The sequence below is a fragment of the Lemur catta genome, chromosome 4 (assembly GCF_020740605.2).
Source record: "Lemur catta isolate mLemCat1 chromosome 4, mLemCat1.pri, whole genome shotgun sequence".
NCBI classification, from domain to species: Eukaryota; Metazoa; Chordata; class Mammalia; order Primates; family Lemuridae; genus Lemur; species Lemur catta.
In genome coordinates, this window is record NC_059131.1 from 896,723 (window position 1) to 922,068 (window position 25,346).

At 50.9% G+C, this 25,346-nt stretch overlaps 1 protein-coding gene across 3 annotated transcripts in view; it reads right to left on the reverse strand.

Moving 5' to 3' along the window:
- Window positions 1-25,346, reverse strand: part of MYT1L (myelin transcription factor 1 like) — a 140,150-nt gene that overhangs the window by 99,297 nt on the left and 15,507 nt on the right. For all 3 annotated transcript variants that reach the window (XM_045548966.1, XM_045548965.1, XM_045548964.1), the window contains exon 4: window positions 8,802-9,178. In XM_045548966.1, the coding sequence (XP_045404922.1) occupies window positions 8,802-9,178 (377 nt within the window). The remainder of the gene's footprint in view (window positions 1-8,801; window positions 9,179-25,346) is intronic.

Consider the following 25,346-nt stretch of genomic DNA (forward strand, 5'->3'; position numbering starts at 1 on the left):
GAAGATCCACCACAGATGATTGAACTACGGCAACAGCTCTAACAAGAATGATGCTAGACAGGAAACTGAGGCGTGGAGAAAAACTACCTAACAGGCATTTATCCATCAGCCATCTCTTTACCTGGGTTAAATATTGGCATATCTAGGTCTCTTCCTCAAAATGAAAAATGCAAAACTTTGGAAAGGGTGACATATCATAACCCTTTTTTTGGAGGAAAGATAAATGTTGTGACTGTCACAATTTTGCAGAAGCCAGCTCTGCTGGGCCTGGGGTGGGGGCACTAACAGAATAATGTTTATTCATTTAACAACTATCTGAGTCACATGTAGAGCTGAACAATGAACCAAAGAGACAATGTCCTTGTAGCCACGGATGTTCCACTGCAGTCAGTGAAGAAGATAAAAACAACACAAACCGCTGCTGCAGTGCCAGGTAGTTACGTGCTGTGAGGACAGTTAAGGCAGAAAAGGAGACAGAGACGGCCGGGGAGGGGAGTTATTTCAGGGAGAATCAGGCAAGGCCTCGTCAAGAAGGGGACGCAAGCAGAGACGTGAAGTGCATGCACTGGGCAGGGGTTCTGGGGATGGAACAGCAGGCGCAAGGGACTGAGCTGGGACTGTGCTCTGAGCAGGAGCAGCTGAGGTCTGTGTGGCCGTGGTGTGGGGTGCTGGCAGGGGCTGGGCAGCGAGGCGGGGTCAGGGCACAGGAACATGACAGCAGGACGCCACACCCAGGTGCTGCTTCTGGAGGTGGAGAGGGTGGCTGTGTTGCAGGAGCAGTCTAAATGAGAACAATGACAGTGCCTGCCGTGTCGGCACACCTGGGGCCAGCACGCTTTCCCAGGTGGCCCTATCCAGGATGTCTGATGTTACAACACTTTGCAAGTTACGTGTTATCATCTGCACCTTATAGATGAAGGAATGAATCCAAGGAGGATTAACCTCCGTTTGTTTAAGGTCATGTGGCCAGGACGTGCACCTGGGATTCTGGCTCCATCGATAGGGGTTGGAGCCTTTTCGGTGGACCAGGCTGCCTCCGCCCACCCCCCTGCCTGGCCGGCAAGGCTCTTCCTCAGAAAGTCCATGGTGCCACAAGGAGCAGTGAGCCTCAGAAACGCCTCACGGCCCCACGCTGTTGCAGGACATCAGGCCCCTTTGGCGTCTCTGTTTCCACACTGAGAAAGTTTGGGTGGTGCAGATTCTGGACCCAATGTGGCTAAAAAGCCCCACAGCTTATGCCAGAAAAAACTCAGAGGGTAAGGTTTCCTTGGCTTTAAGTTGTAATACCTCTGTGTCTGCTTTGCACAGTGAGCAAAAATTCCTTTTCTGAATCCTTCAGAAGACTGAATAATTTTGGATGCAAAGAAAGAGGAAACAGTGGCTTAACATGCAACAAGAGATTTTTTAAAAAGGTTATTTGCCTCATCCAGAGACTGGAATAGACCGTACAAGACTGAACGTGTGTGCAGTTGGAAGAGCACAGGATGGGACTTCACTGAGCTCCCGCTGGACAGGCACGGGACAGGGCGTCTCTGTCTCTCTCCTTCCCACACACGTGCACACATGGATCAGAGTTTCTGGGTTAAATGGACTACCTTGAGCATTCCTTGACCCTCAGAGCAAGACTGTTCTGGTTACACTGGTATATCTGGGAGTGGACATAGGCCATTGTGAAAATTCTGATACTTCTGTTTTCCAGGATGGGTTTGGAACAAACGTGGCTGCTCACATGGGTTGGGAGGGGATTTGAGGTGACTTCAGGGCTGCTTTCTTCACTCCTAGTCATCACATTACACCCCTGTCAGAGTCTGCTCTGTCTCTAAAGAGCCTGCTTCCATGGTGATCTAACTTACAGCCTAGGAATCCTTAGTATCCAAAAATTTATGTTCTTATTTTCTACTGAAATCCTTACAGCGTCCGTCTCAGCTTATGACTCCCAATTCCACCCTCTGTAAAGAACTGTAACCTGTATCTTTCTGCATATCCCTCTTCCGTCCTGTATTATGGGTTTCATTTGCAAAAACAGTGATTCCACTTAGCTTTTGTGTCCTTAGGCAGCCCAGCATCCTTCTGGGCACATGGAAAACACACACTGTGCTGGGGAATGAGCTGCCACCATGTTCTGAGTCCTTTACACTCTTGCAGCCTTGATACACATGAAGCACGTGCTGTGTGCAGGCACGGACTTTAGGTTCAAGGTTGCAGAAGAGCCTGAATCAGCGCACGGGAGAGCAATGCCATGCGAAAATCGTCTTCAGTCGTAATTGCTACGCTACAGTTCTGAACTGCTTTCCACCTGTCAGATGTTTTTATATGCCGCAACTTCTTTAAGCTGTGAAACAAGACAGTGAGGGGCGGGAAGGGCAGGCACAAGTGTCCTAGTCTTGAAGTCAAACCGAGGTCCAGCGAGGCTAAGTGCCTTGCTCTGCACAGCGGTACAGCCAGAGCGGGACAACACTCCCATCTCCAGACTTCACGCCTGCTTTGGTGAACTAGCACTTGGAATACAAATTAAATTAGCAAGACATACCAAATAAGGTGTTCATTTCTTAGAGTGGACCTTAAAACAAGCTGAATAAAGATATGTCCAACCTATTATTTTATGTCTTTTATTTTTCACTGTTGTGTAAGAAAGACTTTCTCCAGCAACCCTATGCATGCTGTTGGCATCTTAAATGCACATGGCATTCCATTCTCTGCAAGTTTTCTGGTTTGTATTGAAGTACCAGAAAATTCATGAAACATAAGATATAATTATATTTTATAATTATGCAAAATTAGTTTGCATGAAGAAAGTTTAGTTTTTTATCATAGACTGATACCTAGAAATTGCTAATTCTATGATTACTCATTCCCAAGAGACGATGCTGTATACTTCAGCATACCTGTGTACTAAACATCCCAAAAGAATGCCTCCATGGATGTAGGGAAAGCTCAGTTTTTAAGATGATAAAAAATCATCACATTCTTTTTCCAACTGTGTCCACAGTCTTTCTCAAGTTGAAGCCTTGCATACTAAACATATCATCTTTGTTTTTACGTTGGTCTCAGAACTCATTGCTTTTTCTGCTGACTGCAGTAGAAAACTGGCTGATTCTGACTTCCAGTCTGTCTGCATTGCAGCTTGCTTTCCTCGTCAGGGACGCTTCCCTGAGAAAGACGCGGGAGGGTAATTGGCTAATCAACATAGGGAACAGCATCCTAAGGGGAAGTTGGGGAATTAGAGGCCCCACCACGGACCCCTCCTACCCCCATTCTGTCATCCTCTTATGAAATTCAAGCCTGTCTACAGCAAGTTATCAGGCTGCTTTAGCAACCTGGGGCCTAGTGCATCATCCTGTTTGAAATAAAAAACACCCTGGGAGCTTTACTATGAAAAGAAAAAGCGTTTCTGTGAGAAAGAATTTATACAGCATGGGTTTTGCCTTGAATTCCCTTTAAAGAAAGTTGAGTTACTGCAGAGTGAAGATATCCTGTGAGGAAACAGTCTCACACACAGGGCCATTTCATGGCGCGGGCAGGGAGAACGGAGTCTGGAAGTAGACTTTAGTAGGCACAGGTCCCCAGCCGGCATGACTATCCCAATAGAGAGCAGAAAGGGGCCACGCCACACTCCCCCAGCAACAGCAGCCTGTCCCCTCCTCGGCCTCGCTGCCTCTGGGCAGCTTCCTGCCCTGCCTGGAGCAGTCCCACGGCACGGGAGAGGGGCCTTCCCGCACCCGGCACGCTTTCCCACGGCACGGGAGAGGGGCCTTCCCGCACCCGGCACGCTTTCCCTCCACCCGTTCCTCCGCAGCGGTGAGCGCCCGGGTGCCATTGCTCACCTTTGGCTCTCAGATCTGGAGAACTCGCTATGGGGAAGCCAGGAGCCCTGGAGATAGGAAGGCACCTGCATTTTACCTAATTTACCCTGGTGATAAACGACGAGGCAGCCCTGACATTCAGTGAGGAGTAGCGGAGAAAGGACTACACGGACGTAGCGAACGCCGCAGAAACAGCGCATGCGCAGCAGCAGCTGCATGCTGGGGACGGCTGGGCACACTGCTAGGCTCTCCCTCACCGAATTCCCATTTCTGTCTACAGGGAGATGCAACATGTACGCAGAAGGATGCATATGTGCGCGTATATACAAATATGTGCACATATATTCACGTGTATATGTATTTATTTAAAGACTTATTCTTTTTAGAGTATTGGAGTATGAAAGCAAACCATAGTTTACTAGGCATTATATATCCATTTGATATATAATACTTAAATTACAAAAATGCAAAAAGATACCATGAGCAAAATTTGCTAATAGAGAATCTATAACCACTAAGTGATAATTTTCTTACCTTTAAGATAACAAGTGGATTTTTATTTAATAAATGCAGACTTATACTGCTACAATGTATTTTGAAAATAAAATTCTTCATGGAAAAGACCAGCCTATGATAGGTCAACTGTGTAATAAATGTAATTTTGATTAAATACGAACTTTATTTATTTATTTATGTAATCTGAAAGGAATCACCCAGACATTCTTCCCTGCTGTTCAAATAAGCAGAAAGTTATCAAAGGAACATGGGCTTTATGATAAGAAAAAAATCAATAGAGTTTGATTATAGATCCACCACTTATAAAAAATAGTTTAAACTTAATGAGTCACAGTTTCTACTTAGTACATGAGGGAAAAATAGTTTGTGCCCTGTCTTACATAATCCATGCTAAGATCAAACACAATGACATAATAAAATATGCCCATTGGAAATGTACACTATTAGTGCTATTTTGGTTCATGTATAATCAAAATGCTAGAGAAATTAAAACTTTGAAAGTAAAATAAATAATTTCTAAGATATAAATAATAGTTATTCTGTAATCTGTGGGATCTTATTGTGACAATATAGGGGTTTGTATAAATTTGTTTTATCTAAAACAAAGCCTATCAATAAACTCTGCATTTCAGTTTGTGGTGGAGGTGGACAGGACTCCCTCCCCTGGAGGAACAAATGGTGGCGTCATTTTGGCAGGAGCAGCCAGACTTTCCACCTCTGCGTGAGGCTGATGTCAGTGTAAGCTTTGTCCTTGTGGCACTGTCGCGATGCCCTGAACTCGGGCTAGACGGCCACCTGCGCCAGGCAGGGCCTGCATGGCAGTCATGCTCAGGGTGCTGCAGGGTGCTGTGGGGTGTTGCGGGATGCTCAGGGTGCTGTGGGGTGCTGCGGGGTGCTCAGGGTGCTATGGGGTGCTGCAGGGTGCTGCGGGGTGCTCAGGGTGCTATGGGATGCTGCAGGGTGCTGCGGGGTGCTCAGGGTGCTGCGGGATGCTCAGGGTGCTGCGGGGTGCTGCAGGGTGCTGCGGGGGTGCTGTGGGGTGCTCAGGGTGCTTCGGGGTACTTGGGTGCTGCAGGGTGATGTGGAGTGCTGTGGGGTGCTCTAGGGTGCTGCAGGGTGCTGAGGGGTGCTGTGGGGTGCTCCAGGGTGCTGCGGGGTGCTCAGGGGTGCTGCGGAGTGCTACGGGGTGCTGTGGGATGCTGTGGGGGTGTTCAGGGGTGCTGCAGGGTGCTCGGGGGTGCTGTAGGGTTCTTGGGGTGCTGCGGGGTACTGTGGGGTGCTGCAGGGTGCTCAGGGTGCTGTGGGGTGCTGTGGGGTGCTGCAGGGGGCTGCCGCACTGTGCTTGGACTGCACCTGTGCTGCTTGCTGGGAAACAAGACCAACCAACATTAGAGGAACCTGCTGCTGGCCCAGGCATGCAAGGGTCACCATGACTGTCAACCAAAGAGCAGGGAGATCACTTTTAAGATGATGTTCCAGAACTCTCGTGACCAGACTCAAAAAAAGGACACTTTCCAGCTTTTCAGAAAGGTACCATTTCTGCCAAACCCACTCCAGGGGGAGACAACAGTGCATCTCTCGCGTGCACTGTGTGGAATGTCCCGCACGCACGCTGCGGTTCACACCTTAAGGATGTCATCGTGGCAGAAATTTACACCTGCTGATAACGATCTGGTTACTAAATGTAATTGTAAGGTAAAATATAATGAGGATATTAAAATAGGAGATTGACAGATAAATGCCTTTCAAAGCTTTACTTTCCTAAATTAAACAGAAGAGGAGTTTGATCATGTCGAATGACTGCCTCATCAGCAAAGCTGTACGGTTCCTCTGATACAGAGTCTCCCTGGAGACCCTGCCCCTGACCAGCTATGAAATATGTGGAGTATAATCCCCCCGGAACATCGCCCTGTAACACGGGGTGCCTGGGGCCTTGGAACACCTGTTCCTGGGGCTGTCTGGTGGAGACTTCTCTTGCACAGAAGGGCTTGGGGACAGTGTCCAGGAGCCAGGCCTTTGACTTCCTAGGAGGTTGTGACTTCCTAGGAAGGGTACATTCCTTTGACTTAGAAATCCAACCAGCTTGGTGCCTCCAGAGAGCCTGCAGCCACTCAGGCCGCTGGCACTCGGGATTCGCACACCAGGCTCTCCGGAGGGAAGTGAGCTACCCCCTGCTGCCAGGAATCTCCAGGAAATTGCGGGCAGCCTCATCTTGTGACCTCTCGCTGTGGCTGTGAGTAGTTCACCCGATCCCTTCAAAGTTCACGCAACAGATGATTATAGAAGGCACTTACTTAACCGGGGAGCCACATGCAGAATATGAATTCCAAAACCAGGCTGCCAATGACTGGTTGTTTACCCCTGTCTGTGTCCTGCTGTGTCTTCCTGGGTCTTTGCCTTTCAGGACCGACTTCCTCGCGCGCTCCCTAGTTAAGGTGTACCGCACCCTGCGTGTAGCCACCACGCCAAGTCTGGGCAGGTCACTAGAAATTCCAGGGCCTATGCAGTAACTATGCCACTGCTTGTTTGATGGTACTGTCATCTGTTCATTATGCCGACTTACTTGCATTCTTCTAGCACAAATGTCTTTATGACTTACTATCTGGCCTTTAAAAACAATTATGTCTGAAGTGCTCAAGTTAGAACAAACAAACCCTATGCAGTCACAGTCCAAAGCTGTTTCAATAAGTCTTCTCATTACTTTTCAAGATATATCACTTTGTACTTTTAAAGGTTATTTAAAGTATGACCCTAAGTAAACTAAAATTGAAATTTTAATTCTATAAAATGGAGAGCAAAATCTAAAATCTGGTTAAGACCCTTGGTCAAATGATGCATATTTACATATCTTCTATTTTAACCCATTGAACACAAAAACATTGTTAACTCCAAACACTAATACCCATTGCTTTCCAAACACGGTGAGAATATGCAAAATCCACAGTTTATACCATCTTTCTATGAGCCATGGCCAAGTTACGCATCATTACTCAGTCCCCACAATTAATGATGTCACCCCGAACTACAGGCATTTAATACAGTGTCTAGATAGAATTTGCCAAACTGGTCTATTTTCTCCCACTCTCTACTTGTTTCACTACACAGAGCTATGCCTTTAATTCTTAGCATCCTGCTAGTGACACTGGGGCATTATGTCCATGGTGGACTTAATGTTGGCGGAGTTCGCAGTGACCCCAGTGCTATGTGTCCTGACATTCCCTTGGGCCTTCCTCACATAAGGCTCTCTAGTATTAAGACAAAAAAATCTTGGGAGACTATCTTTAATTTATGCAATTTATGTGTACACATGTGTGTCTCTATGTGTTTGTGTGTGTGTATATATGCTTATGTATATATGTAAATGTAAGTGGTGAATTGTTTTCATAAGAATCTTAAGTCACTGTAACAATTTAGGATTATTTGCTAAAATTCGGGTTTCCTAGTACAAGCTATTAGGACCTCTGAAGGAGGAATATTAATTTATGCCTGCACACGGGATTAGCAACAAGCAACTCACATCTACCTAACTGAAGAGGGCTCTATCCCCCGGCTGAAACAATTACCTTTGTGTTCAGAAATTAGCTCTCTTGAAATTCAGATTCTTAAAGAACTTTTGAGCCCAAGGAAGAAGAGTAAGAAAACACTATTCCCTTCACTTTTCAACACATTTTGGCATTTCTATGAAGCACACCCTAAGGCAATAAAGACTACATATAGGCTCTTCAGAAAACTCTCACTTCTTCCTAGAAAATAAGTGATTTTTATGAAAGCATTAGTTTTGAAGTCATATTTTTGAGCCTGATACTAACAAAAAATTGGACATAAAAACCAAATCATCTTTAACATTCTGTCCAGAACGTCCACCCCCTGCACAACGCCTTCCCTGCTGTGTCCCCAGTGTTGGACGCCTGGGATCAGAAACATGGTTCTCAAATACGGGAGCAGAGGATGGGTTGGTTATATCATTTCAATAGTATTCCTTTTCATCCCAGTAGCGTGACAGTCATAAAGGTTTGGCAATTTGCAGACAAAATCCGCTTTCCCAGTGGGTACACCTGTCCTCAGGCCAGGCTTCCAGCTCCCCTGCGGCAGTGTGTGGCAAAAGCCCTCCCAGCAGCCCCACCGTGGCTGACAAGCGCCTCACGAAAAGGAGACATGAAGGCCAGGTCTGCGGACTCATGTTTTTGGTAAGTTTCGTTAAGCTAATCAAATATGTACCCCATAATCATCTGGCAAATTGCTGTGACAACCAACCTGGATAAAAGCTTGATTGACATGAAACCTAAAGTCCGACAGAGAACCTAAAAGAATTCTTGAAAATGAAGGTGCAAGTCACATGAACAGCACGTGTCGCAGTGCTGGACATGCAGACTCGCTCATGTGACAGTCGTCCAAGTGACACAAGTGGGGACACCGGGCCATTCACACAGAAACACTGACCCCAATCACAACTGTACACATTGCCAATATTTTAAAGATTACCGTTTTCTTCTTCCTCCTCTTCCTCCTCCTCCTCCTCCTCCTCCTCCTCTTCCTCTTCTTCGTCCTCCACGTCTTCCCCATCCTCCTCGTCATCGTCGTCGTCCTCCTCCTCCTCCTCGATCTCCTCCTCCTCCTCTCGGTCCACCTCCTCGTCTTCCTCGTCATCCCCGGCCTCCTCGTTGTCCTCGGAGTACTCCTCTTCCTCGTCGTCATCCTCCTCCTCCTTTTCATCCATGTCCTCGGTGCCATCGCTCTCGTAGCAGTCATCCACGGAGGCACTGTCGGCCTTCACCGCAAAGGGTCTCCGCTTGGCAGCAGGCTCCTGGGGCTGCTTATCTTGTGTCTTCCTTTTTTTTGCCAAGGGACAGCCATAGACACTGATGAGAAAACAGGGCAGGAGAGAGAGGGGAGGGGGGAGGGGGGAGGGAGGAGAGGGGAGGGAGGGAGAGGGGAGAGGGGAGAGGGGAGGGAGGAGGGGGTGGGGGGAGAGGGGAGGGAGGGAGAGGGGAGAGGGGAGAGGGGAGGGAGGAGGGGGTGGGGGGAGAGGGGAGGGAGGGAGAGGGGAGGGGGGAGGGGGGAGCGAGGAGGGGGTGGGAGGAGAGGCGAGAAGATCCGTGTTACTATCTGTGAAGGTCAGAGCAACAGGAGTCCTTGGTCAGGACATTTAGAGTTTGGCGTGAACATCTCCAGCACAGTGCCAGAGGGACAGGGACACACACATCTACATACGCCCACACCTGTTAGTAAAATGATGTTACAAGGAAATACAGTTTGCATTTCTCTAGTTACTACCAAGATTTAGTCAAGTCTCCTAGTCCCTCATTACCGTAATTCCAAATGACATGGAGATCCTAATAAATTCATAAGATTGGTTCACGAAACACTTGCATAATAGGCATAACATGCATTGAAATACAAATTCAATCAACATTCACCAAATATACACCGTGTGTAATATACATTCAAAACAAGATATATTTTATGCACACCATATCAACATATATACATTTATGCTGTGAAAGTTTTAGACATGTTTGCATTTGTATTAATATATTCTAAGGATAAACTTGTGTCTTTAGACAAGATAACAAACAAGATGAACCTTGAGTGCTTTCCAAGGCTGTTGTGACAGCAGCCGCACAGGGTAAAGTCCTGCAGAGCATTGTCAGCCTCAGACAGTATGGGTGCCACCCAGCCTTCCAGAAAACAATTTCCTTGCTACCGGTCATCACAGGGCTGTAGGTTTTTATGCAGGAAATGAGGGGTTATTTGAGTTCTTTAAGCACTCAGTGATGCAATCAAATTTGCTGGCTGGAAAGGTCACAGTGCCGAGAGCAGGACAGACTGGAGGCGGCACAGGGCTGGAGACGGGAGAGCCGCGGGCAGGTGCCAGGGGACGGGACGCCAGATGGGACTCCAGCCAGGTGAGAGAGACCAGGAGCACCAAGGGCCCTGAGTCAGCACCACCCACCCACCAACCAAAGGAGGAGCGAAGTTAGACCTGTAGGTGGCGGGTGCGGGGGGACGGGGCACCGGAACAGGACACCATGGGCTTGACGTGTTGCGTTTGAACTGCTTGTGGCAGGTCTTACTGGTTGAGTGACTTTGGACAGATGTTCAACTCTATACCTCAGAGTCATCAAACGTTAAACGAGCAAAATACTCATCGCACATGGCTGCTTTAAAGGTGAAATGAAAAAGAAATATAAAGAGGTTAGTGCGGTACCTGGTGTGTGCTGGGTTCTCAGTGAACGACAGTGGCTGCTGTTTAATAATGACAATAATAACATGTTGTTTTGACATTTTTATTATCATTCAGATACTCAGTTATCCAGCAAGTACATCACTCTATGAAGTTTTGGAAACTAACTATTGTACTGTTTGTATCTACTATCAATAGATATTTCCAAGACAATTCAGACAGACTGCACTAGCCAACACTTCTATGTTTCTCAGGAAACCATTTTTTTCTTATTGGTTGGGTATATTTCACATTCGAGTAAGGGGGATCTTACTGATCCTGTGCCCTGGGGGTGCTAACAGGGTGTCGTGCCAACAGCAGAGGGACTTCATTCCGTCTTGCTGTGTGACTGGGAGGAAGTCCCTTCATCAATTTGGATGTCACGTTTTTAAATCTATAAAATGAGGGCAGCTAGATGATTTTTAAGGCTCTATCAGCTCCGAAATACGAGGATGATTGGTCACTTATCTTTTAAATGTTATTGTCCCTTAAAAACATAAAAAACAAAACGAGATTAATTTTTATAACCAGACAAAATTGAAGAAAAAATATTTCTTGTCTGTACAATATTTTCAAATACGAAAGATACAGATTTCTGAGATTTTGTTATGCCAATTTTTTCATGTATTAGGGAAGAATCCAGGTTGACAGTCTCAGACGCAGCACTGAACCCCCGTCCCATGCTGAACTACTGCCTGACACGGACTGGAGCCCAGTTGCTCGCGAGGTGGCCTCTCTCCGCGCGGCCTGGCTCCGGGGTTCACTCCATGTCTGCCCAAGCCACAGCGAGCAAATGCAGCCGTGTGCACGAGCGTTTCTGCAGGGTCTGTGGTGGCTTTTCAGTCAGAATGAGTGTTATATTTTCCCATCTTCCTCTGTCTTGTCAGGGCATCCACAGACTTCTGATACAGCCATTCTGCATGGAAGCCACCTGGGCGATGGCTGTCACGGAACAGGTGACCAGGTCCCCTTCGGCCCCCTGATTAACCCAGACTGCTGGGAAGTGAAGGAAAACCACGGACTCCAGGCTGGGCTGTCGGTGATACCGCCCCCCTGGCCCGGCCTCAGGAAGCTTGTTCAGAGGCACAGGTGGGCTCCCAGTCCTCTCCCCACCTCTCCCGGGGGCCGACTCGTCGTGCAGACCTGGAGCCAGTGGCAGAGTCTTTGGAGCAAGGGGAGGCGGGAGGCTGGGGAGACCTTCAGCTAAGTGAGCCTGGCCTTTCACCCCCATCTCCCACTCGTAGAGGGTCCAAGCTCTTGTCACTTGGCATGCGAGCCATCGTCTCGTTGCCCGGTCCCGCTGCTCCCCAGGGTGGCTAAGCCCCCACGGCTGCATGGCCTGCTGCTACCCAGCCTCACGGGACAGGTGCCCAGTGAACACTTGGGGAATGAACAAGCCACAGGTTTCCCCTTTTATTAAGAATGAAAGCAGTTATCACACCCTACTATGATTATGGGCCCAGTACTTTTTCCTTCACGAGAGTGAGACAATGGCCTGCGTTTAACTGATTCTCATGTTTCTGAGCTGTGGTATCCAACACATCGGTCACTAGCCGCATGCAGCTATTTAATGAAAATTAAAGAAAATTAACATTGAATTCCCCAGCAGCACTAGCCACATTTCAAGTGTCCAACAGCCACATATGGCCAGTGGCTGCCATGCTGGACAGAGCAGACACAGAGCGTTTCCCTCGCCACGGAGAGAGGCCGTGGGCAGATCTGAGAGAGCCCAGCAATCCTCTGGGATGGAACAGGAGCTCAGTGTGTGTCTGTGGACACAGGGGTGAGGGAGAGGCACCAGCTATCCAGGGACGGGGCGGAAGGAGGGACGACAGGAGGGCCTGGGCTTGGAAGGCAGCTCCAGATTCCAACACTGACAGGGCGGTGAGAGGCCTGCATCCCAGGAGGACCAGGGCAGCACTGTGACGAGGGCTCAGACGGTCCCCGCTGCCCAGAGATGCCCCAGTTGTCGCTGTGGACTCTGCACACTGGAGCTTTGGAAGCGACTCTGGATGCCAGACCAACGTCTGCAAGGCATTGACAGGGACTTGGTGTTTGCTTGCGTGTCCTGGCCACGGCCACACCACCTACACGGTGTGCAGCCCTGGAATGCACAACGGGAACACATTCGACACGTTTGCACAGTTGGAACTGCAAAGGAACAGTAAATACGATTCCTCATGAAGGCAGGCTAGCTCAATGGTTCTATGTTGGCAAAAATCACCCCTTGTAATTTCCCAGATTCCATCCATAAAGTGATTCTTAATGCAGATATAAGGCACAAAAGCCAGAAGTGATCTTTTTCTCACAAAAATTATCCTTGGGCTTCACGTACTTTACTAGTGCCCAGTGACAGAGAATAAAGTCCAAGTCACTTTAAGTAGATAGAAAAGGCAAGTCAATGTTGGATTAGAAATGAAAAATCTGGGTTTTTGGTGTTTTAACCTCATTTAAGTTACTTAAAGTTACAAATGGAAAAACTGCGCTGGATTTTTTGCAAGTCCCTCCAGGCCTTGCTACTCTGTGACTGTCACTGTGCTCACTTGGACACTTCGAAACACCTTCTAGTTGTTGCAGCTTTTACGATCTTTTTGTGGTTAACTTGGTTTAAACAATTCTCGGTCTTTTTGCACCAGGTTATTGTAGAAACTTGGGCACTTGCCAGGGATCTCCCGCGTGCACGCGCATATCTAAACATCACGCGCTCCATGCTCTCAAGACCAGTTTCCAAGCTATTTGCAATGGGCTTTTACTTGACATTTTCATTTTGTCCAGTTTTAATTTAAATAGGGGATGAGATCTCAGTGACTGCCAAGCAGGTTTGGTGGAGTGTACTCTGCTCCCAGATCTGCACCCACTGCCAGCCACGGAGGACGGGGCCAGGGTGGGCATCCTCCTGTCTCCACCCCAGGGTGACGCGCAGAGACACACAGGCGGCTTTGAAATCTCTTCTGTTACGGACAGTATTGCTCTTGCGTTGCTTGAACGGCCTCAGTTGGGTCAAGGTTAAAATAATTATATTGGAATAATATTTGAACACAATTTGAAAAGTATTTCATATTTAGAAATAACACATTTGGACATAATTCTGGAGTAGTGAGTTTTAATCCCAGCTCAGTTAAGATCAACACCACTCACAGTGCACTTACTGTCTGCCTGTGCTTCCCCAAACCTTGGCACGCCTGAGCCCGCTACACACACACGGTGACCCGAAACCTTGGCACGCCTGAGCCCGCTACACACACACGGTGACCCGAAACCTTGGCACGCCTGAGCCCGCTACACACACACGGTGACCCGAAACCTTGGCACGCCTGAGCCCGCTACACCTGCGCGGTGACCCCGTAAGGTAGATTCCGTTACTCCTCCCATTTTGATACTCGGAACTTTCACCATCACATGTACCAGAGCGAGTACGTTCTCAGTCTGACGGACATGTCCTCGAGGCAGCCCTCAGGTGGCAGGCGGCAGAGGTCAGGGGCAGGTACGCGTGTTTTCAGGGGGTTCATCCGCCAGGGCCCTGGGAGGCAGGGCTGGCGGGGGGCTTCCTGCCAGGCGCTGCCCCTCGCCAGGGCTCTCTGCCTCCCACACCGAGTCCCCTCCCACTGCTGAAACCCGGCTTGAAACCAAACACATTTTCTCGAACTGCACCTTTTTTCCCGTCCTCCATACAGATTTCTTCCACAGCTTTCTCACACTGAGTCATACTTACATTCCAATAGTTACTTTTAAGTTAGTTTTCATTTGTACATAATCTAAAAAGTCAACAAATTTGAAAACCCTTGATCCTCCGGATTTCCCCTCAGTGGAGTTCTATTCCTCCAGGTAGCCGTCACGGCAGCGTGAGCCCACTCTCGGGGTTCACAGGGACATCTCCAGGTAGATGCTGCCATGATTCCTGGCTATCTGGCTGTGGGCAGTCCCACTGGCTCCTGTCCTGAGAAGTGAGGCATTTTCCATATCAGAGTCCCCCGCCCCCCGCCCCCCGCCTCCCGGCAACAGCCGCACCCCCAGGGCCCCGGAACTCCCGCAGAGCCAGTGATGCACTGCCCGCTTTTCCTTTCCTGCCTAGCTTCCATTTTTTTCTGTATTAATATATTTTAATTTTCTGAATATGTCCTCATTTGTGGATTTCCACGCCGTCCCCAGGGTGTGTAAGCTCCTGCCTGAGTCCAGACCCCCAGGCACTCCGTCAAGCTCGTCTTCTCGGAACAGCCCCAACGTCAGCCTCACCTGCTCTCGTCTGGCCACACCAGGCCCTCGTCCACCTTGGAACCCAAGGGCCAGCCTCCCGGGGGCCTTCAGTCCTCCCGGGTGGGGTCTCGTACTTTCCCACCTTTGCAGAGCATATGCTCTAGGCTTCCTGAGAAGGGGCACAGACGGCTCATTTCCGAAACCTGCTTATTTGGAGATGGCTTCGTTCTACCCTGGCAGGAAACTAACTGCTGGTTTGTCTGGATGTGAAGGTCTATATGGCAAAGCACTTTCCCTCAGACTTAGTGTGGTCCTTGTGTTCTAGTTGCCTGTGACAGTGTCAGAAAGTCTGACACCACTAAGATTTCTGATCCTTTGTACGTAGCCCGCTCTTTTCCTGTCCTGGGAAGCTCTGGGTTCCCTGGGCCCAGGGTTCTGAGGCTGCTGGACGAGTTTCTTGCCGGACATTTCCACCACTGCGCTGAGCACGCAGGGCTGCGCTGATCTGGACGTACATTCAGGGGGTTCCTCGAATTCCCTCTTTTGCCGTGTTACCCTTACTGTTCTCTCTGCTCTCTTCTCATGGAATTACTGTTATCTCAATGTTATACTCTGGGACTGTTTCTTTCTGTCTCAGCTTCTTTTTCCTATTTTTTTTCATAATTTTGTCCTTCTAACTGGGATACTTCTCCAGCTTTGTCTTCAATCCTTTTGAGTGTTTATTTCTTTCATTTTTCTAAATTTTTTAGAACTATTGTTTTCTAAGTAAAATATCTCCCCATTTCTCAGAGAATATTACAATTTTCTCTCTGGGACTGTTTCTCTGGATGTGATCTCTATTTTCTCCACCTGGCTTTTGAGCCTTGTCTTCATCCTGGAGCTGTCCTGTGTGTCCAGCATGCTGTCCCCTGCCTGGGGCTCTGTGGTGACCCTGAGCCTCAGCTCCGCACCAGTGGCTGCCGTGCCAGGAAGCCCCACGGGGAAGCAGGCGTGTTTTCCCTGCAGGCTGATCAGACTCCCCAGGGAAGGATCCCTCCAGCTCCCGCTGCAGGGTGCGACGCGGCAGACAAAACGCTCCAGCCAGAGCCGGAAACACTCCAGTCCCAACACCCGGGCACAAGCATCCATGAGTCCTCCCTCCCTGACCGGGTGACACAGGTGGCGAAGCTTGTGTTATGCCCCAGAAAACAGCTTTCCAGGTGTTTTACCTGCCCAGGGTGAGAGCGGACTGGCTCGTGTGGAGCAGAGAGGCAGACGGGTGTCCCTGTGGTCCGTCTTGCTGCGTTCAGACCCACCACACCTCCACTTCCAGAAGCACCCAGCGCCCCGAGCCCCCAGCTGCAGGGCTTCCCCAGGAGGCCCAGCTGCTCTCAGGTGTCTTCAAAGCTGCATCAGATCCTCTTTCTGTCGGTGGGGCCGGGGTCTGCTGGGCTGCACACTCCTCAGCGCCCGCCTTCCCCTTCTGGGCTGCTGTGGCTCCTGCTCTCCCGTCATTGTAGCCGGTGTGCTTCCTCCTGTGAAGACCAGGCCGCGCTGGCACCTTGGTGAGGCTGGTGAGACAGCAGGAGCTGAACAATGTGTCCGTCCTTCGTCTAGGCTCAGACATGGTCTTCTTAATCTCTAAGAACTTTAAAAATTTGGCTGCACCTTTCCAATGCTGTTTTAGATCACACCACACACCCACATTTATCCTTCACTGTGGTTGTCATTTGTTCTCATTCTCAGTGAACAGTGCGCCCGTCTGTCCTCACTCTGCCCCACGGTCCGCGCCCGTCTGGCCTCACTCTGGCCCACGGTCCGCGCCCGTCTGTCCTCACTCTGCCCCCACGGTCCGCGCCCGTCTGTCCTCACTCTGCCCCCACGGTCCGCGCCCGTCTGTCCTCACTCTGCCCCACGGTCCGCGCCCGTCTGTCCTCACTCTGGCCCACGGTCCGCGCCCGTCTGTCCTCACTCTGGCCCACGGTCCGCGCCCGTCTGTCCTCACTCTGCCCCACGGTCCGCGCCCGTCTGTCCTCACTCTGCCCCACGGTCCGCGCCCGTCTGTCCTCACTCTGCCCCACGGTCCGCGCCCGTCTGTCCTCACTCTGGCCCACAGTCTGTGTCATGCACGAGTCTCCTTGCCTGGAAGCTCCTCCCCTGCTGAGCTGGGAAGACCCATCTCAGGCCTGCCTCTCCCATCAGGTCACCCCTGGTCATCCCGGAGCCGGGACCACCTGCTCTGCCAACTCTGCACTGCTGGACAATCAGCCTCTTTTCGTAAATACCTCCTGTTGCACTTGGCCCTGTGTGTGTGCCTGTCTTACTGCCGCAGTGTGACTGTGTTCTCCTGGCTCCAGAGATCTTGCCCTGTGTTAACCATTCCAGCCCCGCTGTGCCCAGCAGGGAGCGGGGCTCCACACTCTCATTCCATTTACCAGCTGTGTGGACGTTTCTGGTCCTGGCCTGCCAGTCTTCAGGCATGGTTCTGTCCCCGTCTGAAATGTGTCCTGCTTCTCTTCTGCCTATACACATTATTTACTGCCCTTCCATTTACAAGACTATGAGGTTGATAAAATGAAGACGATTATTACAACTGCCGTCCCACTACCCTTTGGCAGGATCCGCCAGCCAGGCTGCTCTGTGAACATCCTTAGACTGCCAGGGACTTTCAGTGAGGCTCCCTGTCAGCGAGAAAGCCTCAGAAGGCGGATGGTGGACCCTTCCTGAAGGGTCCAGCTCAGTGCAAGCGAGTGACCGATGGCACTACTTGCTGCTGGACACCCTCGGGACAGGAGGAGTCTGGAGAAAGGAGGAAATGGACGGATCACTTAATCCATCTTTCACTTGGGGCTCGAGGGTCAAAGCACCAGGTAGCACGAGGCCAGACGCTCCACCTTCCAAGCAAGCACCACTGGTGCCAGGCCAAAATAAACACTGAAATTAACATTAGTCAGAAAAAATATGCCTCCTGGGGACCTGTCCACACACAGCACTTCCGGCACCCACTGCTCCTCAAACCTCCTGGATGCATTAGCGCAAAGGGACACGTGCAGAGAGGCCACCGCTGGAAACAGCACACCTGTGCAGGGAGGCTGGCAACTGTCTGGACATGCACAGGCCGACACCAACGCTCTTGGTCGCACAGGTCCTGGGTCACAGTTAACAACAGCGGTGGCACAGACCACCCGGTCTGTGTTTAGCACACATGAAGATAGCACACATGAAGAAATTTTGTCTGGTGTGCCCCGCTATCCGGGAAGGCCACTGTGGGGACAGTCCCCTGGTGTCCATGATGGCCACTGTGCGGACAGCCTTGCAAACGACTGCTCCACTTTACACTCCCACAGGTACTTAAGTTAATACCCGAGTGACACTGTCACAGTTCTTTTCCTTCTGCTCCGTGGGTCACGGTAGTTAGACTGACATGAAGAACTCAGAAACACGCTGCCTAGGAATGCGCGACTCCGACAGCTACACGTTTGTCCCTGAAAATTATAAGGAAATACAGGAAAACAAAAGGCCAAAGATTCCCAGTTAACATTCAAATGTACACTAGATTTCCTTTCCTTAGATATTCCAGGACAGGGTAGTTTGTCTTGATGTGGTTGGTAAGAAACTGTTCAATGTGAAATACTTAAAATTCGGCCAGTGGAGGGACTGTGGTGTTTACGCTCCTAGCATGGTGATGGGGAGATTCAGCTGAGCGTTCCTAGCTCCGAGACTTAGATCATGCTATGAGCACACACAAACATATGACACATAACAAATCACACACACATGCACCCTCCCCCTCGTTGCAGGAACGGCGAGCTCCGCAGCGCACGTCCCCTGATAACGACCACGGGACGCGTGGGAGCTCGTGCTCCACGCAGACTCCCGAGGCTGCTCACTGGTTTCGCGAGGGTCAGCCCACGAATGAGGAGCCTTAAAATCTGGTCATCACAAGGAGGAGTAAGAGACGTTTTCCCCACACTATTTCCTTGCTCTTAATTCTGTGGCGATGATGAGTGACCAGCCGCTGTGTCTGCCGGTTTTGCGGTAGCGTAACCGTGCGCGCCGCAGCTTCCCACCGCGCTTAGGCCGCGTCTCGGCTGGACGCAGCTGCCCTGATCCTGTCCGCTCGCTTTCAAACGGCTGCTGGGAGGACCTGTTCCCAGAAAGCACACGCCAGTTTCTTCACGGAGACGCGCCTGCTCTGAAACACACCCCACGGGGAAACACAGCGGGCCTTAACGTTACGGCTCGTCCCAGCCCGTCTCGGGATGCTGCCCTCAAGGCTGTGACTTCATTATTCACACCACGACTTTCTCTTGTTTCTAAACTCAATTGACAGGACATAAGATTTTCTTGTGACAGGCAACACCAGTTTTCAACAGGCAATTGTCCTTTTTACACAGTAATCTAGTGAAAAGCAACAGAAAATTCTCTGTGTGTTCCGACTGGAAGTGGAGTAGAATCTTACAGGAAAGGGGTGTTGAGGCCAGCTCAGAATCTTGCGCCCGTCCTTTCAGTTTCCCTGGGCTTGGCACCTCGGTCTCATCCGTCTCAGGAGTGTCTGTGCGAGTGGGGAGGGTGCCCTCGGGCCGTGAGGATGCCGGTATGGCTGTGCCCACTGGAATTGCTGATCAGAGCAGGTATAGTAGCGTGGATGGCGCGTGGGAGCGGGGGGGTGCTGTTCATAGCGCAAGCGCAGTGTCCCGGCTATGCTGGTGGGGTGTGAGGTGCTGGGTGTGTCTCCGTCATCCGTCTGCCCTCTAACTCCACCTATCACCTGCCTACCTACGTCTACCATCTACCTATCACCTGCCATCTACCTCTGTCTACCCACCTACCTACGAATGACAGACGTGGAGCGGTGGGCAGCCTGTCTGTCTGAGACGCAGGTCACCAAACATTCCCTTCTCTATCAGCAGATCCCTGGGGAATGCTGGAGAAAGACCGTCTTGTAGCGTAGACGTGGCACACGCAGGTCCTCAGCATGATTTTCACTGATTTATTTTTGTTTTAAGGAGCACATCACTCATTAAAGGTGAGCGTGAGATGGTTTTCTGAAAAGGCTCCAACCCATCTCCTGCGGGTGCCATGTGGGCGCTGTCCAATCAGGCATCGGAAACTTACTCCTGCACCCGGGGTCTCTCCCCTCGTCACCTGTGGGAAGGGGACACGCTCTGACAGAGCGACTTGAAATGCAGTCAGACCTGCACTCCTGGATGGGACCTGAGCTATAGAACTTTTTTTTTTTGTTTTACAGAAATATAATATCGTTTCCCTTGTGTCTGTGCAAAAAAATTTGCTGAGGAAGAGGAAGTTGCTATTGTCTGTCAAATCTAGGTAGGTGCTTTCTCAGTTTGAAAATAAAATTATTGGACTTCAACTCATCAGTTGGTTGAATTTAAATGATGCTGCTACCATACATAGTACCCAAAACCATTTTATCTGTTTCCATATTTAATAAAACTAAATAGACAAGAATTTTTTCCTATCAATTTTCTTAGGAACTGCCTACCCCTTTCCTCCTTATACGTAGACAGATAAATCTTAGTCCTTCAAAATGCAAAGTTTCTGAGACGTCTCACTTGGGAAGAGGACACTGGTCTGGGGAGAAATGCTGGGTTTTAAGCCTCTTTGTCGGCTACGTGGGCGGCTTTCCCACTAAGGTCTCCGGTCACCCATCCTTCAAAGGAAGGGCTCCCAGGCTCCAGGAGGGTCTTCCTCTTCATCTTCTGGAATCAGGGGGCAGTGACGAGGCACCCCGGGGCCTCTGTGGGAGCCAGGAGGGCTCCAGGACATGCCGCTCCGGTTGGAGCAGCCCTGCCCGGCCCCCGAACGTACTCGAGCTCCTCGTTCCCTGGGAAGTTTTACTGGGCCGTGAGGGGTGGGGTTCGCCCAGCTCACGTGGCTGCTACGGCCCCTGTGCTCTAGGACTGGGTGGCTTTCCTGTAACAGTCCCCACTGCAGCAGGGCTCCTCGCATGCTCTATTTGCAAGTAGGTCAGTCTCATACATTATAAATCAGGCACTAAATAGAGATGACTGAGGATCAGTGCAGAGCTTGGGCCCCTTTGGGGATGTTAGCATCTCAGTGTTGGATAGATGCTGACATGACAAATGAAGACATCCACAGTCAATAGGTGTCATAGCATCTTATGGCTAAAAACCCTGACACAAAAAGGCTAGATACTACAATAAAGTGGGGTGCTTAGATGTCCTTTCAAAATAGTGCACTCTTGGCTTCCTGGCTCTCCACCTGCCTCATGAGACGGCCCAGAGAAAACATCGGCCCCTTCGGAAAAGACCAAACTCAGGCTGCCTGGATCCTGCCCCTCCCACCCTCTGAAGGCGGGGTCTGGAGGGAGAAGAGGTGGCTCCTGGTCCATAGTCCTGGCCTCCTACTGCTGGTCTCAGGAGCAGACGGGCCACTAGTGGGGGCCAGGCCTCGCTGAGGGGGGACGTGCCCTCTCTGTGCTCTGGCTCCAATCCCAGCACCTGCAGGCAGGGCCAACCTCTAGGGGAAGATCTGCAGCCCATAATAATTTTGTTCCTCCTACAATGGCTCTCATATAAAACCGACTTCTCACCACCTGACCAAGAACCACCTATCAGTTTCAGTACTATTCCCAGTCCCTCCAAGTGACGTGACCAGTCTCTGTGTCTGCAAACATGGTCCACTGCAGGCGAACCCGCCAGGCCGGTCTGCGCACGCTGGCTGCAACCTCCTGGTGGCGCCTCCCCTGCGCTGGCGCTCGGTGACCAGGTGGTGTCCCCAGGGCCAGGTGACTGTTCTGGCCGAATGCTGAGGCCGTGGAGCAGGTGCTGCTCAAACCCAGTGGGAAACTCACTACCTGTGTGTGCTGCTCTGCCTGAAAAACGCCTGTGCGCTTTGGAAGCCATCATGTTGCATAAATCGGGAAGATAAGCAGTAAGAAGGAGCACTTGAACTCAGGTGTGCAGCCCCAGACAGGGGCGTGCTGGAACTGCGGGAGATGGAACAGCAGTTCTGCAGAGGGTGGCTGCTTCACGACCTTGTCCTGTCTCAGCACCAAGGCGCTCACTGTGGTGTTCGAGGTGAGAGAGGCCACAGCACGGTGGCACCTCAGCCGGTGCATCTGGGTTTCATGTGCCAGTCCCTGAAGCGAGTAACACTAATGCGGCTGGACTTAAACTAGATGCAGGTAGCAAGAAAAGCAGACAGGCTTTGCACGAGAAGGGCCAGCTGCACACCCAGCTCAGGAATTCCTACTGCGCAGACCCCAGCGTGTTGTCACCCGCACCGAGCTGCGGTCCTCATGTGCTTAGTAAGAGCCCCTGTGGGCCGCGAGTATTCACGCAGCCCGCCTCCTTCCACAAAGGATTCGAAGAATGTGAAAATGCAGCATGATAAAATCATATTAAACCTGTTCTACAGCCTCCAATCCCCTGCCTTGCACTGAGTTGTGTGTCTGAGAACTGCAATAACTGAATCAGGACTGGACCCTCCTCTAGCTGGGGGCAGGCAGCGTCTGCGTCCCGTGTGCCCGCTGCCTGCATGCCTCCCAGTCCCTCCCCTACTCCCCGCCCTTCCGCGCTGCTCCCTCAGGCTGGGCCTTCACCCCGGGTCGCTCTGCAGCAGCCTGGCGTTCACTTCAGCCTCCTCGGATGCAGCCACCACAGCGGACAGGTTGTCTTGCTAAAGCATCGTGGTTCCCCAGGTCAGCATTCTCCAGCCTTGTTCTCTTCCCTCCCCTCTTCCTGCTTCTCTCTCTGTGTCTTCCTGAGAGGACCAACCTGAGCCCTGTGGCATCTGGCCACGCCCACACTCTCACCCTTGCACCTGCTGTCCTAACTCCTGGCCTTACCTAGGCGACCTCCCACCACTGCACTCTCCCCCGCCCTGCCACTCTCTCCTCTCCCAGCTGAAGCAGGGCTGTGGCCGCCACTTTCCTTCCTCTCGTGCTGGGTACCCATCCACCACCTACCCTCCCCCGCCCCAGGCCAGCTGACTCCCACTTGCACTTTGCATCTGCTTCGAGATGCCTCCTCTGCAGAGCAGCCTCCGGGCCGGGGCTGGTCCCCTTTCCAGCGGCTCTGCGCTTAGGCACTGACAGTGTCTGCCCGTCGCCACCCTGGGGAGCAGGGCCAGGTCTGTCCACCACAGTGACACGGACCGTGCTGGGCTGGCCGGGTCATGCATGGTGCACGTGTGGAGCTTCTCATGCTCCGAGCCTTACCACAGCTTCTCCCCCGCCTGGCACCCAACACGCCTCCTCCCACCGGTGCCTCTCCCACAAAGGCAGCTGGAGACTCTGCCTTGGGAAGACGCTGGCACCCGGAGGATGGAGCTGCTGCTCTGCTCAGCCCCGCTGCTCCTCACACGAAGCTCCTTTACAGCTCTCAGGACACTGTGCCACACTCGTGCTTCTGCCGAGGTGCAAGCTCCTTTGGGGGGCAGCTCCCCCTGGCATGGCAGGTGCTGCTCTGTGCAGACGGCGGCATGTGGTGTGGGCAATGGGTCCCAGGCCTCCAGAAGACGCCTCCGAGGAAAGGCCACACGACCTTGTTACGGATCGGATCATACATCTAGATAGAGCAAAACCTACCATGGTGTGCGTGCGTGTGGAAACTGTTCTCACATGTTTTCCCAATTGCTTGCCCTGCTCAGCATCCTTTACTTCACAGGTATGACGTGTCCAGCAAGCACGTCAAGGATGGCCTCTGTGAGCTGCATCGCACGGCACCACAAGTGAGGAAGCCCCGAGCATTTACCCACCTTCGGGGCAGCTGACACCATCTGTTGGGAGCAGAGTTAGACACACGGGCAGGAGCTGTGCAGTGAGGGATCCGGGATCAAAGCCCGGGCCTCATGAGGGGTGGGGCAGACGGAACGGCGCTGCGCCTTCACTGCAGAAAGGGAAGAGTTGTGATGCCTCCTGTGTGAAGGACCACGCAGCAACTGGATAACGCAGGACGCAGACTAAGCCTGGAAGGCCTGCAGTGCTCACCTGTAATTTACATGCCCGAAAACACCATGGGCCAGGTCCTACAGCTGGTCAAAGCCAAAGCTGGGACTAAATAAAACTCTTCTAATTTCATCCTACAAAATGTCAAAGTTGGAACATTTATGTCCAAGCCATTTCTTAAATCAAGGTCAACATGCTTAGTATAACCCATTGTAAGTGCCATGAAAGAAAATAAAAATGTTGTTGCCAACAATCTTTTGCCATCTCAGACTCCAGTGCTGGCTGCCTGCCGAGTATGCGGATCATAGTAGCAGAGATCTTGTAGGAAAACCCTGCTGTAGCTCAAGAAGTCTCCGCCTGGGTGCTCACGTCTCTGAGGCTTCTCCCAGGAACCTTCCGGCTACCTCCCCGACACGCCCCTCCCCTGCGTGTCACTGCTCTTCTGTATGCAGGTGTGCATCTGGGTCTGTCACATGGTGCACACGTGACATCACACACTCTTTCAGGGTAAGGAGCCGTCTCTTTGACCCTAAATATTTTTTCTAATAGAGTTGTATATGCAGTTAGCACTCAATAATTAGTGTAACCGAACATCTTTTCAGCACTCTGTAGCATCATGTTATCTTCTACCTGGCCAGAGTAGTTTGTGATAATTTCAATCTTGCCTATATGTGATTCTCTACCAAACACTTAAAGCAAGTGGACGAGTTTCCAAATTGGTTGAAAGACAGTGATTTGGGAGTCCAGCCACACCACCTGCTCACTCCTTGATCTCACTGCAACGCTCCCAGGTGCCTGAGACCACGTACACCGCACTGGGCTGTGTCTCTACCCATGTCAACACGTGTGTCCCCAGAAGGCAGGGGCTGCATGTCTGCAGTTCTCCGCCGGAACCCACACACCCGTGCCTGGGCTGTGCTGAGGGCGTGCTTGTGGAGCTGCTGCTGTCCATCCGCCCCAGCCGCCCCATCAGGCTGAGTGCTTGGCAGCAGCAGCAAGAGGTCATCAGTGAACCCGCAGAGGCGCCCGGCGAGAGGTGCGCAGGACAAATGCGGGGACTCACAGGCTCCTGTCGCAAAACATCTAATGGCCATTTAAAGCCTGAATTTCTATGATTTTAAAATAAAAGGTACTTCAAATCAAAACTTGAGCACAGGCATACTTTGGCGATACTATGGGTTTGGTTCCAGACCACTGTGAAGCAAATATCGTAATAAAACAAGTCACATGAAGCTTTTGGTTTCCCAGTGCATATAAAAATTATGTTTATGCCATACTGTGGTCTATGAAGCATGCAGGCCCACTTCTAACTCTAGTTCTCTTGCTGTTTCCACCATATCTGCAGTGACTTCCTCCTCTGAAGGCTTGAACCCCTCAAACTCATCATAAGGGGTGAAATTAACTTTGTCCAGATTCCTGTTAATGTTGATATTTTGCCCTCCTCCCGTGAATCATGAGTGTTCTCAGTGGCATCTAGAAGGGTGAGTCCTTCCCAGGTCGTCAATGGACTTGGCCCAGACCCATGAGGGGAATCACCATGGATGGCAGCTGTAGCCTTATGAGATATATTTCTTAACTAATAAGACCTGAAAGTCAAAATCACTCCTTGACCCACAGGCTGCAGAATGGGTGTTGTGTAGCAGACATGAAAACAGCATCAATCTCCTTGTACATCTTCACCAGAGCTCTGGGGTGA